General features: G+C 43.4%; 1 protein-coding gene across 1 annotated transcript in view; it reads left to right on the forward strand.

Annotated features, from left to right (window-relative positions):
- EXOC4 (exocyst complex component 4) overlaps positions 1-18,862 on the forward strand; it is a 716,245-nt gene that overhangs the window by 524,740 nt on the left and 172,643 nt on the right. Inside the window, exon 14 of the mRNA XM_077471880.1 lies at positions 1,916-2,094. Within this exon, the coding sequence (XP_077328006.1) occupies positions 1,916-2,094 (179 nt within the window). The remainder of the gene's footprint in view (positions 1-1,915; positions 2,095-18,862) is intronic.

Raw genomic sequence — 18,862 nt, forward strand, 5'->3', positions numbered from 1 at the left:
ACAATACCCTCAAGATTAGGGGAGCATGGCAGTACCACATTCTCAGACTTTTTTCCTGGCCGCTCAGCTCCAGCATCTTGCAGGGTGGGATTTTTCCACTGTTGCCAAATGAGCTGCCATCCCCAAGCAAAAATAAACTAATTTCTGTTAAATGTTTTTAAGGAAATTTCTAATTTAGGTCCATCCTCACTTTATAGTATTGGATTTCCAGCAGAGTCTTTGCGGCCAAGTATTTGCTTCAAATCTAAGTGATCCAGACTTGTTACACATGTTTTGTCTCGCAGCTTCTTTTCTATTTATCTTGTTTTTTTGCTAATGTCTGAAATATCCAGCTGTGCGCTAATAGACAGTCTTATCGTACTTGTCAGCCACTAAGCAAAATCTGTGCTGCTGAAGCCTAAAATGCAGATATTTGATGTAGTCTGCAGGATAATCACCTTGCTCTTTTCCAGTTTAGTGCACTGGTGAAAGCTGGTGATGGATGTTAGCTGTTTAAGGGCAAGTCCAGTTACATTCTTTCATTCATGATTATTTACACATTCCCTCCTAATTTACTACATATACTGGCTGTTGCAAATTATATGCAAATTTTTTTGTTTTGTTTTGTTTTTACAATTTTACAACCCCCCCCCCCCCCCCCCCCATTGCTTTCTGAAGTGATTTTGTTAGATGGATTAATTTTAAGTATTACCTCCATCTCCGTCTACATTGGCTAGTACTTTTAATTGTATGCTTTGGCTCAGATCATATATACAAAGGTAACAATTTAAATTGACATAAGCACTCTCTAAATGCTGTTCAGGATTCTGGTTATGAAGTTACCACCCTAGCTTTGTTTTTAATTGAAAGCTGAAGTTTTTTTGCTTTGCTGCCCCAGGGACATAATCAAATGATTCATTCTAACGTAATTTTACGTCAGCCTCGTCTAATATAAGTATGTATATGCTATACCTGTTGGGCCCCCATGGGAAGCCAGAAACCACTGTAGTAGGCACCAGTACTACAGTGATCTCCACTAACTTGTGGCTTTGTGACGAGTGCTACATTGTGAACACAGTATGTTGCTTGCTCAGCATGGCTGCCATCCGTTCAGTGAACAGTTTGCATTTTTTCAATGAATGTAAAGCTGTTCTGACTAAACGAGGTGGGGAGGCAGGGGGTGATGCCACAGTCTTCTCATTCAACCAGAGAATAATTTGCATTCATGTAGAAAATGTAAGGTGTTTTCTGAAAATTTTTCTTACCAAGCGAGTGACCTCCAAGGTTCATTAAGCAGCAGCGCACCTCTCCAAACGGGACCCGGAAGCTGTAGTAACTGTGCCTACTACAGTGATTATCCGCTTCTACAGGAATTCCACATTTATGACACACATATACCAACATTGGTCCAAGCTGAATGTAACCATTTCCATTCCTGGAATTTCCCTTTAAATTTAATAGTGTGTCCCACAAACGGCAAACATTTATCTTCAGGGTTTGAAAATGTTTCCGTCTCAGTTTTTGGATCTGAAAACCTATTGAGGTACAGTAGGTCTGGATATCTGTGGTACTTATTTAAAAAAAAAAAATGGTTACTGTATGGCCAGCCATAGACTTTAGCAAAAGGTCAGATATGCAAGACCAATATGACTGCCATCATAAAGAAAATGTGCCAGACACTTTAGGGAAGGGATGGGTGAGAAGGAGAGTCCTACAGGTAAACACTAGTTCGGAGGAGAGACTGCTTTTCGCTAAGACATGAAATACACACCTAATCTGGTCTTTCCTCTCGGGTCTAACTTAACAATTTTATAAACTTTATTAAAAGTACTTGATTTTGTATCACATTTTATAAAATCTGATATTCTTTCTTTGTTTTCTGTGGTTAAAGCTCTGAATGACAATTTTTTTTGTATAATTTTCCTTTGCTTTTCAGAGCTGCATTTGGTAAGGAGTCAGAAGTCCTGATAGGAAACCTTGGAGATAAACTGATTCCTCAGAATGAGATTATGAGTGATGTCAGTGATTTGAAAGCCCTCGCCAATCTGCATGAGAGTCTAGAGTGGCTGGCAGGAAGACTGAAAGCTGCGGTCGCCAACCTACTAAGTGCACAATGTAAGTATGTGTAAACTTGTCATCTTAGCTACCAGTAGAAATAAATGCTGACATAACTGGGTCTGTTGGTTTACCACAGAAAACCCTGCGGCGGGAAAGGTAAGTGGTGAGTTTTCTAAGACATTTTTAAAATTTGTTTTATGATTGTCTCCTTTAAATTTAGTAAGTGTTGTCATGCCTATGTGTCACCACTGGGGGCTATAGTGAGCATTTACCATCTCATGCTTCTCAGAAAGCCAACATTGTGTCTAGGAAGCAGCAGTTTCTTCTTTCTCTGGCCAAGCAGCGGACCTCCGGGAAGTTTCGGGGGTTCCCTCTCCCCCCCAGATGCCCCACTGTGCTGTTTTTTTTTTTCTTCCCCTCTTCTCAGGGAAAGTGCGCCACAAGAAATAAAAAATAAAATGGCGTGAACGGCACGCTGTTCGGCAGCTTCCAAGCACCCCCTCGCCATTTCTCCTTCCTCCCTGTGGATCCCATAGGATCGCTCCTGCGGGAAAAAGCAATTTTTCAAAAATAGAGGTCCTCCAACGTTCCAGCGAGTGAGGGTATGTTTTAAAAGGCACCAATTGTGCTGTTAAATGCTGCAGGAGGGACATAAGAACAAAGGTGGCATTTAAGAGGTTTTGGTGACACAGGCATTCATTTTTGACCCATTTCATACTGCATCAGACTGAGCATTAATAGCACCGACAGGGCTGGACTATTGTTCAAGCAGTGGATGCATTCCTTCTGGTAGTACCTCTACTTTGTGCATCGGGCTATGGTCGCAAGGGGGGTGAAAAACATTTAAAAAAAGGGTTCTGGAAGGACTGCTACAGTCACACGGAAGCTTAGATACATCCAGGTAAGTATGGCATCCTCAAATGTTTCTCAGTGGGAGCACCCAGATAAACAGTTTTTTCCTCTGAAATACTTTATCCTATGGAGGAAGAGTTTTATAAGAAATTGGGAATTCCAGCAATTGATGCTGCTATAAATAAAAACCTGACTTGTCCAGTAGACCGTGCTCATATACTAAAGGATTCAATGGATAAGAAGTTGGAGTTCCTTTTTAAAAACTATATTTTGCACGCAGGTTCAAAGGTTTAACCTGTGCTGGCAGCAATCAGAGTATCTCAGTCCTTAAAGGACCAGTTTACAGTAGTACTCAGTTATTCCTGATCAGCAGGCCCAGGATTTGGCCGGAATATCAGAAGTGATGTGTTTTACAGTAGACGCTATGAAAGATTCTATTCTCCAGGCCTCATGGCTCGTGCTAGGGCTGGTACATATGCGTAGAATCCTATGGTTGAAAAATTGGTCAGCCGAAGAGCCATGCAAAAAGCTCTTGGCCACTTTCCCTTTTCATGGTGAACGTTTTTTTGGAGCCGATCTGGATACGTATAATCCCAAAAATTTCTAATGTGAAAAGTTTTCTTTTACCAGTTAAGAAGTTTAAGCATTTTTATTTTAAATGTGCTGCTTCTCCAGTGCCAGGGGCATCAGCCTCCAGGCAGTCATGACGGCCTCCACGTTGAAATATACTATTTCTAAATGAATTCATCAAGTGATTGTTCAAGCTTATAGTTTAAAAAGGAAAATTCCTCCTTTTTTTTAATTTAGTTTTTATTAGATTTTTCACAAATACAAAAAATAGACAGTAACATATGTCTTGTACATGAAAGGAGTTATAACAGGACAATAACATTTACCAATTACAGACTTAATCTGAGTAAATAAAGAGGAACATAATGATGTATTAATTCGTATATTTAGTTAAGTGTTGAGAATTTAGGACACCATTCTACGCACTATAACTAAACCCCTTTCAGCATACGTATGCTATCCTTTCGAACTTTCAGTGAAGAAATGGGTAAATTGGGACCATAGAAAGCCACAATAGTGAGTAGGGAGAAGAAGAAAAGAAACACAAGAAAAGTAGGGAGGAGGCAGAAAAGAAGCAGATAGAATAGAAGAAGAGAGAGAAGGCATTAATCTACAAACAGGCAGAACATAGTGGTTGGGTAGGAAGGGAAAAAGGTGGGGGGAGAAGGAAAGGTATTAAGGGTTAAGGATTTTGGGATGGACCTATGGCTCTCAACATATAAGGAGTGTGGAGATAGGTTAGTGGTATTTATCTCTCCATATTTTCCAAACCTCTGCACGTTTCATACCATTACTTAACCTGTAACAGTGAAGTTTCATATATACAGTTAGTTTTCACAATAGTGATTACTTCAGAGAGATTGGGAACTACAGCTGTTTTCCATTTCTGGGTTATGAGTGATCTGGCAGCTAGAAGAACATGTGTCACCACTGTTCGATATTGGGGAGGATATTTCTCAATACCCAAATTTAATAAGGCCAGCCCTGGTTCAGAGGGAGAAATTATTCCCGTGAGGGAAGCTAGTAATCTAAATACGCTGTTCCAAAAACTGGTCAAATGCCTGCATGACCAAAGAACATGTTTAAGAGAGCCCACATCTCCACAGCCCCTCCAGCACAGGTTAGAGTTTTCCTTGGAAAATTTAGACATCCTATATGGGGTAAGGTACCACCTCAAGGATATTTTCTGGTACAATTCCCAGTGGTTAACACAGCGAGAAGCTTTGTAAATTGAATTAACGGCTTGGTACCACTGTTTTAATGAGTATGTTTTCCCCAAGTCTCCCTCCCACTTTAAATAAGGGGAGGATTTAGTAATTATATTTTTGTGCTGAAGAAGGCCATAGAAAAATGAGACTCCCCTTACCAACGTTTGTGTCTTCATATAGAACTTCCAGACATCTTCCCGCATATAAATTCGTCATGTGGGCAGTGAACGCAAAAAGTGTGATACCTGACCATATTTGTACATCTCATCTAGCTCTAAACCATATTCAGCCCTTAATGTTGTAAAATTTTTGATTTGTTCGCCACATAATAAATCAGAAACAATAGTGATACCCTTGGGTTTCCAGTTGTGAAGAACAAGACCAGGGATAGCTTTGGCAAGTAGGTCAATATCTATAGGAACATCAACCATTCCCCCCTCCAGCTGTTCAATTCGTCCAAGTTCCCTCCATGCCCAAAGAGATGCCTGGATCGTCAACGGTAGTCGTCGTAGGTTAAAAGGTCTCAAACGGTCAAGCCAAAGCAAAGAAAGGAGATCACCTGTCGGGGACATGGATTGTTCGATGTCTTTCCAGGGGGGGGGGGGGGGGGGGGCTGTCCATTAAACCAAGTACTGAGCTGGGTAAGCACAACTGCCTTGAAATAATCTTGTAGCTCCACGTAGCCCATGCCGCCTATTTTTCTGTGTTTTATTAGCAAATTTTTAGAGCATCTGGGCTTCTTCTTTTGCCAAATGTAGTTATTAAGAAGGGAATTAACTTGCTATCTTAATGACGGATCCAGTGAATATTTTGACAGCTATCTGGTTGCGCTTTAAACCTTCTCGTTACCCACTTGACTCAATTAACGCATCCCTTAGAGTATGGCAAACATATTTTCAAAACACTGCTCATGTCTCCCTTGCACTCCTCCCACTGGTCCCCCTAGAAGCCCTCCAAGTATTCTCCCCTGATCTCCCCATAGGGGTCTGGGTCGCAGCTGGGATTACTAATGTGAACACATTATTTTCTTCAACAACTCTCCTATCCTTCTCCCAATACAACACAACTATCATGTCCCCTCCACAACATTCTTCTTATATCTCCGGATCAGGTCCATCCTAGCAAATCTCCCTCTTTCCTCCAAGAATCCACTCAAGGATCAGTTCTTTGGGAATAAAACTCAAAAAAAGGGAGGCATTTCTCTCATCTACAGAATACTCACTTCACCAGACCCAGAAGTTGATCCCGCACGCACTGAATACTGGTCATCCAAACTGCAACACGTAGTTCCACCAGAAACTTGGCAGAAGGCTCTGAATGCTCCTACACGCTTCTCTCACTGCATCTCACATTGGGAATCTCTGATGAAACTTTACCATGGTTGGTACTACGCCTCTTCCTCACCTAACTGTTGGAGGAACTGCGGTGACAGAGGCACACTACTGCATATTTGGTGGGGCTGTCCCCATATACAACCATTCTGGAAAAAAATTAAAAACCTAATATACCAGATTTGTAAAATAACTTTTCCGCTCTCTCCCACTGACTTACTACTAGGTATATCTGTCCTCTCGTGGCCGCACCACCTGCACGCCCTACTGACCCACATCCTTATCGCTGCCCGACTAGCTATTGCAAAAAATTGGAAATCTGTACACTCCCCGACCCTGAAACAAGTCCTCATATTGCTGAATACCCACTTTAGATTCGAATACGCCTTTGCTAAAGCTAACCTCACAACTGACAAGTTCCTGTATGCCTGGAAACTTTGGATAGCGGACCCCAGGAGCAGCCCATTACACTGAACATCCTGGGATATCATATTCATATCATACTCATTTTATATCTGCTTCTAAAGCTTGATGTTACCTATACTCAAGAGTATACCCAAAGTACATATACTGAACTTACCCGTACATTTTTTCTTATCTGATTTTTCACCCTCATTCAGTTATTGCCTATACCAGGTGTGTAAATCAGACTATGGTTATATCTGCTTTTTTTTTTTTTTTTTTTTCTCTTTTTATTTGTACTCTTATATGTCCTCACTCCTCCCTTTTGCAAACCTCCCCTTCCTTCAAAACCGAGTATCCTGCTAGAATTTTGATATGTTACTGTGTTATACACCATACCTGCATACCTGTATCTGTATGTACTCTATCTGTTTGACAAGTTTACTGCCAGGGTATGCCCGTTTGGCTATGTACCTTTCTTCTGACTCTTCTTTTCATTTCATAATAAAAATTTACAGTTAAAAAAAATAAAAAAAGAAGGGAATTAAGTAGTTTAAGGTGAATGGGTTTGATAGGTATTGGTAGTGTACGAAACACGTAAAGAATCTGTGGGAGCAATAGCATTTTAAAAGAGGCCAGGCGTCCAGACCACGTTAGTTCTGTTTTAGAAATACGTTTGGTTTCCGTGGCTAACTTTTGGAGTAGGGAGGTGTAGTTGATATCAGCTAATCTATTAGGGTCAGCTGTAATCTGCAGGCCCAGATACGTTATGCTATCTTCTTTCCAGGAGTAAGGGAAAGATTTTTGTAAACTAAGCTTTAACTGCAGCAGGATATCCAAGGGGAGGATAAGGGATTTAGTATCATTAACTTTATAATAAGAGACGCTACTGAATTCATCCAATATAGTCTGAGTGTGTTTTAAGGAAAGCGTTGGGGATGTAAGGAATAAAATAATATCGTCAGCGAATAGATTAATTTTGTGGTTCTTGCCTCTGAAGGTAAAGCCTTGGATGTCTGGATGGGATCTAATTTTTTGAGCTAGGGGTTCTATTAGTAAGTTGAAGATGGAGGGGGACAATGGACATCCCTGCCGCGTGCCGTTCGTTATATTAAAAGGGTGTGATAGGATGCTAGAAGTATATACCCTCGCGGAGGGGGAGGAATATAGGGCTAATATTGCAGATAAGATAGGGCCTTCAAATCCAAATTTACAAAGGACAGAATTCATATACCTCCAATGAATCCTGTCGAACGCCTTCTCCGCGTCCAAAGAAAGGAGCAGAGAAGGCGTCCGACAGGTCCTCGCATGGCACACGACATCAACCACTCGTCTAGTCGCATCAGAGGCCTGTCGGCCCATCGTGAATCCCGCTTGGTCAGGGCTTATAAGTGACGGCAGTATGAGGAGTAGTCTCTGGGCCATAATTTTAGCATATATTTTTACATCTGTATTCAGAAGTGAAATAGGGCGGAAATTGGCCGGAGTATCTGGAGATTTTCCTGGTTTGGGTATGGTTACAACATACGCGCCTAGCATTTCCGAGGGGAAGGAGGAAGTAGCAGACGCTTGGGAGTAATTTTTTTGTAATGTTGCGGTTAAGAGATCGCCAAATTTTAAGTAATATTCACCTGGGAGGCCATCAGGGCCAGGAGATTTACCCGACGGTAGTGATCTGATGGTTTTTTGTATTTCTGCCTGCGAGATTGGGGCATTTAGTGTGGAAAGTTGCTCCTCAGAAAGTTTGGGCAGTGAGACACTTTCTAAGAAGGCTTGGATGTCTGCTTCAGTAGGTTGTGTAGTGGTGGGGTCAGATGTAAGATTATAGAGTGAGGAATAGTATTGGGCGAAGGAATTAGCAATATCTTTGGGATTAAATAATTTACTGTTATCCGAGGAGTTAATTAGATAGGGGATAGTAGTTCGAGATTTTTGGGCTTTCAATCGCTGGGCTAGGTATTTACCCCCTCTGTTCCCTACCGAGTAGTGCGTTAATTTAAGGTATTGGACACATTTATTGTGATCTTCTAAGAGCAACAGTCTAAGTTCAGAACGTAGAGTGCCCAATTTGTGCGCCGTCGCGGGGGAGGGATCCGTCTTGTTCTGTTTGTCTAGCAGGTCAATATCTTTCAGGAGATGGTCCAATTTGATGGACCTCTGTTTTTTAAGTCTTACACTAGCCTGTAACAGAATACCTCTTACAAAAGCCTTGTGTGCACACCACAGAACCATAGGGTCGTTAACAGAACCAGTGTTGATAACAAAAAATTCTTTAAGACTTTTGGATACTTCTGATACCTGTGCAGGTGACCCGAACACGCCAGCACTCGCTCTCCAGACCCCAGACACATTATGAGTGTTCCCCTCCGCCACCTCTACCGAGACAAGAGCATGGTCGGACCAAGAGATGACATGGATGGCGGAGGAGGACACTGCCTGTAACAGGAATCTATCCACAAGGATCATGTCGATTCTAGAATACGTATTGTGTCTGGAGGAGTGAAATGAATAGTCCCTCTCATTAGAGTGCTGGCATCTCCAGACGTCGTAGAGCCCCTCCTCCCGCAACAAACGTTGTAAAGAGGGAAGATGTCTACGAGACCAGGTGGTAGTATCCATTTGGGAGTCAACAGTTAAATTAAAGTCCCCACAAAGTACCAGAGCTCCTTGACGTACTTCGTTGATTCTTGCGAGTAGTCTCTTGAGAAATCGAAGTTGGTGGGTATTGGGAGCATAAAGGTTTACAATGGTATAGGTCTTATTGTTAAGAGAGCCCACCAAAATTATATACCTGCCCTCAGGGTCTGTTATTATGAGGCTATGCGAAAAAGCAATCAAATCTCTAATAGCTATCACAACACCTTTGCGTTTTTGTGAAGCAGATGCGCAAAAAACATGAGAGAAGTTCTTGTTGTGAAAAGGTGGCGGATCACTAGCCAGAAAATGCGATTCCTGTAGACAGAGAACATCAGCACGCAATCTCTGCGCTTCTTTCCAGACCGATGCTCGCTTTGCTGGGTGGTTTAACCCATGCACATTAAAGGAAGTTATATTAAGCATTGGTGGCAGAAATAGATAATGAGTAGATTGATCCGCATACCTCTCTTGATTGTAGAGCAGTTCCGCTGAGGCGCAGGCGGCTGAACTAATCTAGATCCACATTTCCAGATGGCATGGTCCGAGCACCACAGAGTCCATCCCAAAAGGGTAAGGGGTAGGTTCCAAGGATAAAACAAAACATAGAAAAAGGAAAAGAAAAGGACAGTACAGATGAAGACAAAGCGAGAGTTCCAAAACTTTGGCATTAGCTATACAGGTAAAAAGGACGATTCGACTTGGAATCTGTAGGCAGTGGTCCTGCCCATCATATAATTGGGGGGAAGAACAATCGTTCACACAGTTCCACAAGTACCGAGAGATTCGTGAGAAAGATTATTCGATGTCAATCGAAATATCCGGGGGCCTAGTAATTGCGACTCGAGCCCTTTTTCTTACGTGCCACTACTTGCCAGGAGTCTTGAGACGAGACTTTCGACAGAGGCATTAGAGTAGTGTCATCTTGAGAGGGGAGAATATTCCAAAGTTTAAGTAGATCCAGGCCATCCTCCAAATTGTTGATCGTCGTCGTTTGGCCTTTCCTGGTGATAGATAGTTTGCATGGAAATCCCCATCTATATAGAATGGCATGATTCCGAAGAGCCTTGGTAATAGGCAGCAGTGCTTTCCTCCGTTGCATTGTATGCTGTGAGAGATCTGCAAAGACCTGGAGGTTAGCATAGCGTTCCGGTGGCTGTTTGTTGGTTCGGAAAGCCGAGGTAAACTTTTCCTTAACCTGGAAAAAGTGGATCCTCATCAGCACATCTCTCGGAATATTGTCCGGGAGATGTGCTGGCTTTGGAAGGCGATGTATTCTATCGATAGCTAGATCAGATACAGGTAAGTCTGGCAAGAAGGCACCCAACAATTCCTGAGCATATTGGAGAAGTTGCGCCGGTAGTACCAGCTCCGGGACCCCTCTCAACTTGATATTGTTGCGTCTGGACCTATCCTCTAAGTCCGCGACTTTTGCTTTTAGCCAGGCCACCTCCTCCAATTGGTCGTTCTGGGCATCGACTACTGAGTTAATGGCAGTTGCGAATTCGCCCATTTTGTGCTCCACATGGTCGACCCGGCGCCCAGTGCATTGATATCCGATTTGAACCCCCTCATGCAGTCCATCATATCACTATGTAGGGTGCTACGTAGGGAGACCAACATGTCCTTCAAAGTGGTGTCGGATACAGGTTGATTAGACGTGGGGAACATGTCTATAGTATCCGAGATTTCCCTGGTGCCCTCCATCTGGTCACCCTCACCACTAACCTGCTCCGCGTCGGGGTTCTCTGTCATCCTCGGCTTAGATTTTGCCGGGCTGCGGGAGAGCAGAGTAGACATCCCCGGAGATCCATGGGGCGATCGGTTGTGGAGATCCGGGCTCGGGGCCTCCGATCCGGAGCTGCTGGAAGCCGAAGGCGAGGCGCCGTCCGCGCCATCTTGGAGTAGGCCTCGAGGATTTGGCGGGAAGAATTGTGGTAGTTTCTTCAGTTGCGGTAAGTTTTTGCGTTTGCGGGTCATCTCGGCGGTATGAGGTGGAGAAATACCGTCAAATGATGCCAGTATGAGACTTCGAAAGTGCCCCGGAAAGTGAATATGTCTCTTGGCGTTACGGAGCTACCGTCTCATGCGTCCATACAGCCGCGCGGTAGCCACGCCCCCCCGGAAAATTCCTCCTTTTCATATTAAGGCACACTCCACAGGGGCTATTAGTGCTTCTTGGGCAGTGCATCACCAAGCCTCCATGGCTCAGATCTGCAAGGCTGCAACTTGGTCTTCAGTCCATACAGTTACCAGATTCTATAAAGTAGATGAAAAAGGTCATGAGCATATCAAATTGGGGCGCTGTGTACTGCAGGATGCAGTATAAGTCCTCTAGTCCCTTAGTGCCCTACTTTTTGTTGTGTATCCCTCCCTTCAGTTGGCATTGCTATGGGACATCCAACATAGTAAATACTTGGCTCTGTGTCCCGTAATGTATGATAAGAAAATACGATTTTTATAACCGCTTACCTGTAAAAATCCTATTATTTTAAGTACATCAGGGGGCACAGAAGTCCCTCCCTTCTTGGTATACACTTGTATTGCTTTACTAAAAAACTGAGGTACTCCCAGTAGTGGGAGGGGTTATATAGGGAGTGCACTTTTTTGTCTTAGGGCATGCCAGTGGTGGCCTATAACCACATATTAACTACTATGGCTCTGTGTCCCATGATAGGATTTTACAGGTAAGCTGTTATAAAAATCCTATTTCTTTAAATCTGAATTATATGTGATGGATCGGTCAGAATAGTCTAAGTTGGTGAAGTAAAATGAGAAAAATATATACATAAAACAATTTTTCAGAAATAAAAAAAAAAAAAAAATTGGCATGTGTATGTTTTCTTCACAAAAAAACAAAAAAAAAAAAAACAAAGTTGTGGGCATATTCTGTAAATTAAATGATGCAAATCCTCAAACAATCCATGTTAATTCCAGGTTGTGAGGCAGCAAAATATGAAAAATGCCAAGGGGGTGACTACTTTTGCAAGGCACTGTATGTCTTGTTAAAACAATTTGCAGATATTACATTACATTGAAGAAAGGTTTTTCTCTTCAATTCCCTCAATAAAAGTAATAGGTTATAATAGGTTTTTGGTGGCACAAAAATCTGGAGAAACTTCCATTTTAGATTCTCATTCTCGATTGTGGTATATGTTCAAACCTTATCATATTTTTGCTAGTGTTATTAGGTGATTGGTGTATGGATGTCTCTTCTCTACTGACAAAGATTACTAGCCTTACTTGGGTATTTTCTTTGAACTCCATCTTCAAGTACCTAGCTGTACTCCAACCACATATGCTAATGACACTGCCAGATCAGTACCTTAGGCATGGCACTGAGACCATTCCCAGAGCCCATGGGATGGAAGACACAGAGCTGGCCTGTAATGTCTCCAAGGGCACCGGACTTTGTATGGGGCACTCTTTCTCTGTACAGTGCACAATGTGTGGAATTATCCCTAGGGTGCTATATACGTCCAGGACAGTGATGATTCATTTTTGCAGATCCCTAAAGACCTCTTTTGGGGGCAAAGCAGGGGTGCCTCAATAACTTCTTTAAAAACCATGGTCCATTGTTATATCATGGGCCCTTTAACACTACTACTGATACTACTGTGTATCCCTGACATCAGCCTAATGTCCTACAGGCATTGTGTTAGCCTACTGTGCACTTTTGCATGGCAACTTTTTTTTTTTTTTTTTTTAGGGCAGGGAGCTAGGCTGTAACAAACACTGTATGAGGGCTTTGACAGCTTAAAGAGTAACTCCACTTTTGTTGGAAAAAAAAATCCCCTCTGGGTGATCAATGTACATTGTAGAGATTTTAACAAATGTTGCAGATTCCTACCTTTTTGTTATTCTGAAGAAATACCTGTTTGTGTCCATGCACAAGGTGCTTATGAATGGAAGTGCCTTTTTTATTAGTGTCCAGCTAGGTGAACCGAGGGATCACTGTATATTATATTTTTATATTTTGTCTCCCGTGCTTTGCTGCTATAGTCTAGTATGGCCTTTAGGCTAATGGAGATTACCACTCCGTTTTAGACCTATCTTTTTCAATTAGTTTTTTTTTTTTTTATTATTAAATTGCCATCTTTTCAACCCATCAGTGTTTATTTTTAAGAAAACCTTTAAATAGGTCAGCCTTGGTATGAATACAAAGATATACGGTATCTCACAAAAGTGAGTACACCCCTCACATTTTTGTAAATATTTTATTATATCTTTTCATGTAACAACACTGAAGAAATTACACTTTGCTACAATGTAATGTAGTGAGTGTACAGCTTGTAAAACAGTGTACATTTGCTGCCCCCTCAAAATAACTCAACACACAGCTATTAATGTCTAAACTGCTGACAACAAAAGTGAGTACACCCCAAGTGGAAGTTCAACATGGCACCTCATGACAAAGAATTCTCTGAGGATCTGAAAAAAATAATTGTTACTCTACATAAAGATGGCCTAGGCCTTTTAAAGAGCAAGGGCCACTTAAGCGACTTAGTAATCAGTCGCAGGCCACAATGAGTGGAGTGGACGGATGACAGGTCCATGTCCACCCTGCATATGCAGAACGGGCACAGACATGGCTTTCTCTACTCTATGGGCCCTCCGATCTGATCTGCCATGATGGAATGGGACGGATCCCAATTCTGTTTTTTTTAGTGGACCGGATTGGAGGTAGGTGTGTGTCCAATTGGTTTGGACCGATCATGCCAAAGGGGCCTAATGCTGCTTTCACACTGACGTGCTGTGCATTACCTGCACTGCAGGTGCAGTGCAGTATACCTGTGGCTTTCCTGCGGGTTAGCTGCAGTTAGACTTCTATTATAGCCTGCAAGTGTGGTGCACTCTCTGAAAGCTCACCACACCTGCAGGTAATAACAGAAGTCTATGGCTCAATGCAGGTAACCCACAGGTGTTCTGCGCTGCACTTGCACCTGTGGATCCGTTTGAAAGCAGCCCAGTAACCACTGCAGAAGAAATATGCCAATATATACACTGTGATTTTAGTAATAAACTTACCTTTAATAAGTCTTCCATTCAGATATCACTGGCTGTTGCTGTCCCAGGCAGAGTGCATTTGGTATCACTTCTATGACAGGAGGCGGCACCTTACAGGGAGCATCGACAACATGACCGGAAGTGGGAGATGGGTACCTGTCAAAACGAAGAGATTTCTGCCAGACCAGATGGTCGCCAGAGTCTCTATCATCGTTCAGAGGCCGGGAGCAATGTTATGACGCCAGGCCTCTGTATTCAAACAAATGGCGCCGCCTCAGCTGGGAAGCCAAGATCGTTTTTATTTTTTTATTTCAGGCTTCACAGTCTAGAGGTGAGATGTGGTGTCTTATTGACACCAGATCTCACTGTAAAGAGGACCTGTCATGCCATATTCCTATTGCAAGGGATGCTTACATTCCTTGTAATAGGAATAAAAGTGATCAAAAAAAGTTTTTTTCTTTAAAAAGTGTCAAAAAAAAGTAAAGTTAACAGTAAAAAAAATTAATTAAAGCACCCCTGTCCCCGTGTGCTTGCACACAGAAGGGAACACATACGTAAGTCCCGCCCACATATGAAAACTTGAGGTATTGCCACGAACGTTAGAGCGAGAGCAATAATTATAGCCCTAGACCTCCTCTGTAACTCAAAACATGTAACAAGTAAAAAATGTTAAAGCGTCGCCTATGGGGATTTTTAAGTACCGAAGTTTGGGGGCCATTCCAGCGTGTGCAGTTTTGAAGCATAGATATGTTAGGTATCTATTTACTTGGCTTAAATTAACTTCATCTTTCACATTGTGAATTGTGCTAAATTTACATTTTTTGTTTTTTTTAAAGCGTGAATGTTTTTTTTTTTTTTCCTAAAAAAAAATGTTCTAAAAATTCGTCGAGATAAAAAGTTGCAAGGACTGCCATTGTTTTCTCTAGGGTCTCTGCTAAAAAAAAAAAACATATATAATGTTTGGGGGTTGTATGTAATTTTCTACCAAAAAAATATGTTATTTACATGTAGGAGAGAAATGGCAAAATTGGCCTGCGTGGCAAGTGGTTAAAGCGGAAGTTCCACTTTTGGGTGGATCGTAGCACGTCGATCTACATGGGCACAATGTCAGCGGTGGGCAAATGGGTGTTCCTGCACGTCCCCTTTAATTGGCGGGGCTAGCGGGCATGCATGCCCGCCACTTACAGTGTGACTGTGCTCACGGGACCCATGGAATCGATGTCCGTCTGTGTCCTGGCGATCGTGTCACAGAGCCGCTGAACAGGGAGATGCCTATGTAAACCAGGCATTTCCCCGTTCTGCCTAGTGACATGACAGGGATCTACTGCTCCCTGTCATCAAGAGCAGTGATCGCTGTCATGTCAATGGTAGCCTGCCCACCCCCCCCCCCCCCCACAGTTAGAATTACTCCCTAGGACACATTTAACCCCTTGATCACCCCCTAGTGTTTAACCCCATTCCCTGCCAGTGTCATTTACACAGTAATCAGTGCATTTTTATAGCACTGGTTGCTGTATAAATGACAATGGTCCCAAAATAGTGTCAAAAGTGTCTGATGTGTCCACCATAATGTTGCAGTCCTGATAATCCTGCCGTTACTAATAAAAAAAAAATAAAAATAATAATAATAAAAGTGCCATAAATAATATCCCCTATTTTGTAGACGCTATAACTCTTTTGCGTGAACCAATCAATATACGCTTATTGAGATTGTTTTATTTTTTTTTAACCAAAAATATGTAGAAGAATACATATCGGCCTAAACTGAGGGAAACATTATTTTTTTTATATATATAATTTTGAGGGATATTTATTATAGTAAAAAGTAAAAAAAATATTGCTTTTTTTTTCAAAATTGTCACTCTTTTTTGTTTATAGTGAAAAAAATAAAAACCACAGAGGTAATCAAATGCCACCAAAAGAAAGCTCTATTTGTAGGATAAAAAGGACGTCAATTTTGTTTAAGTGTAACGTCACACGGTTGAACAATTGTCAGTTAAAGCGACGCAATCCCGAATTGCAAAAATTGCTCTGGTCAGGAAGGGGGTAAAAATCTTCCAGGGCTGAAGTGGTTATAGTGTTTTGATTTCTTGCTTAGCCTTTGTGTTGGTGCATCAATACTGCTTGCTCAGATGGACTGCAAAATAACAAGTGATTAAAATGGCAGAATTTAAAACGCTCCTGATAATTATATTAGAATGTTTGCAGATTGTTTTCAGATATTATCAAATATGTAAATATTCAGAAAATTGTTCATAAGGATGGATAGTTAATCTGGTACTTTCAGTAACTTTACAAGCTTGAATAATGTTCTGACATGTCACAATATGCAGCAATAGTATAACTTTTCTAAAAGATCTGCGTTTTACTATTAAAATCCATGCTTAATTTGTGAGAAAGTGACTGTCCCTCGGCTGAGAAAAAGAAAAAGCCTAAACAAAGATGGATCAATCTTCTTTGAGAGAATGGTGGATGTAGGTATTGAGATAGTAGTACTGTGATCCATGTGAGAGGTAAAATACCCACTGTTAAATTTTTTGGAAATGTACTTAAATTAAAACTAAACACACACTTTTTTTGGGCAATTGCATGGTGTGAGTGAATTTCTACTAGTCACAGGCTGTCTTGCCTCTCCAGCCTGTGTCTAATGCCGCGTACACACGATCAAACAATCGGGTGGAAAAATTCGGCAAACTCAAGTCCGCCGGACAATCCCCCCGTGTGTAGCCTCCGGCAGACTTTTTTGACCCGAAAGTACGGCGGACTTAGAAAGTAGTTTTGCACTCCAATCTTCCCACCGGACTCGCATTTCGGCGGACAATCCGGCCGTGCGTATGCCAGTCCGCCATACTTTTGAAATAAAAGGGACTTTTCCCGCCCAGAGAAAAGTCCGCTCATTTCGAGCGGGTCTCCAGGTAGGTGGGGCCCGCGAAGGAGACGTCGCTGGCCCCGCCACCTGGTATGGACTTAAAGGGGAACCCCCACGCCAGGTCCACATCAAACCCTTGTCCGAGCAGGCTACCCGGCTGCCCAGGAAAGGGGGGTGAGCGAGTGCCCCCCCCCTCCTGAGCCGTACCAGGCCGCGTGCCCTCAACATGGGGGGTGCCTTGGGAAAGGGGAGGCCACATGGCCCCCTACCCCAAAGCACCTTGTCCCCATGTTGATGAGGACAAGGGTCTCTTCCCGACAACCCTGGCCGTTGGTTGTCGGGGTCTGCGGGCGGGGGGCTTATCGGAATCCGGGAGCCCCCTTTAATAAGGGGGCCCCCGGATACCGGCCCCCCACCCTATGTGAATGAGTATGGGGTACAATGTACCCCTACCCATTCACCTGTGAAAAAAGTACAAAAAAAACCACAACACAGGGTAAAAAATGTTTATTGCACAGCTCCGGGGGTCTTCCGTCTTCGGGGGTCTTCTCGCCGGACTCCTCCGCTATCTTCTGCTAGCTCTTTTGCTAGTGGAGGAGTCCGGCTTTCTTCCTTGCCGCCGGCCTCTTCTTCGGACTTCGGGGGTCTTGTCCCCCTCTTCGGTTCTTCTGCCGGGCCACCGCGCCTTCTCATAGCTCTTTTACAGGCGGTGGCCAGGTCTTCTGTCGTCGTCGCCGCCTTCTGTTCTTTTCTTCTCTTCTTTTCAGATGTTGACTCGTAGCTCCCTCCGCTCACAATGACGGGGACCGGGCGCGCAGCGACTTATATAGGGACATCACCGGATGATGTCCCCGCCTATTATGATGTCACAGTCCCAGCATCCTCTGGGACTGTGACACCATAATGGGCGGGGACATCATCCGGTGATGTCCCTATATAAGTCGACGCGCATCGCGTCGGAGCCATTGTGAGCGGAGGATTCGACGAGTCAACATCTGAAGAGAAGAACAGAAGACGACGACGACGACAGCGGCGACAGAAGACCTGGCCACCGCCTGTAAAAGAGCTATAAGAAGGCGCGGTGGCCCGGCAGAAGAACCGAAGAGGGGGACAAGACCCCCGAAGTCGGAAGAAGAGGCTGGCGGCGAGGAAGAAAGCTGGGCTCCTCCGCTAGCAAAAGAGCTAGCAGAAGATAGCGGAGGAGTCCAGCGAGAAGACCCCCGGAGCTGTGCAATAAACTATTTTACCCTGTGTTGTGTTTTTTTTGTACTTTTTTTCACAGGTGAATGGGTAGGGGTACATTGTACCCCATACTCATTCACATAGGGTGGGGGGCCTGTTTTTCGGCGGCCACCGTATTAAAGGGGGCTCCCGGATTCCGATAAGCCCCGCCCGCAGACCCCGACAACCAACGGCCAGGGTTGTCGGAAAGAGGCCCTTGTCCTCATCAACATCGCGGGCCCCGCCTACCTGGAGACCCGCTCAAAATGAGCGGACTTTCCTCCGCGTGTGTGGGCGAGTCCGTTCATTTCAAAAGTAGGGCAGATAGTACGGCGGACTTAGTACGCCGTATTAGTCCGCTGAAAAAGTGCCGTGTGTGGGCAAGTAGCCCGTTCTGAAAGTCGGACGGACAGTCTGGCGGGAAGTCCGCCAGACTAAGTCCGTCAGATAGTCCGCTACGTGTGTACGTGGCATTAGAATAACGGTGAGGAGAAGCCTCCATTAATCTACATGTAATATTCTGCCCCCATACTGTTTAACTTGTTAGTAGGCTTGGAGGAGGAGGGAAGGAATGGGCTGTCATTTACCACTGTGTATACACCCACATGTGTGATTCTATAATCACATGGGCTACTCAGATGTGATAGGGCGGAAATGCTCAGCATAGAAACTCATTGAAAACTGAGCATGTGCAGAATTGCCACCATAACTGAAAAATCCCTAACTGAATT

The sequence above is a fragment of the Lithobates pipiens genome, unplaced genomic scaffold, assembly GCF_037356315.1.
Source record: "Lithobates pipiens isolate NorthernLeopardFrog02 unplaced genomic scaffold, aLitPip1_a1.2 Scaffold_8, whole genome shotgun sequence".
NCBI classification, from domain to species: Eukaryota; Metazoa; Chordata; class Amphibia; order Anura; family Ranidae; genus Lithobates; species Lithobates pipiens.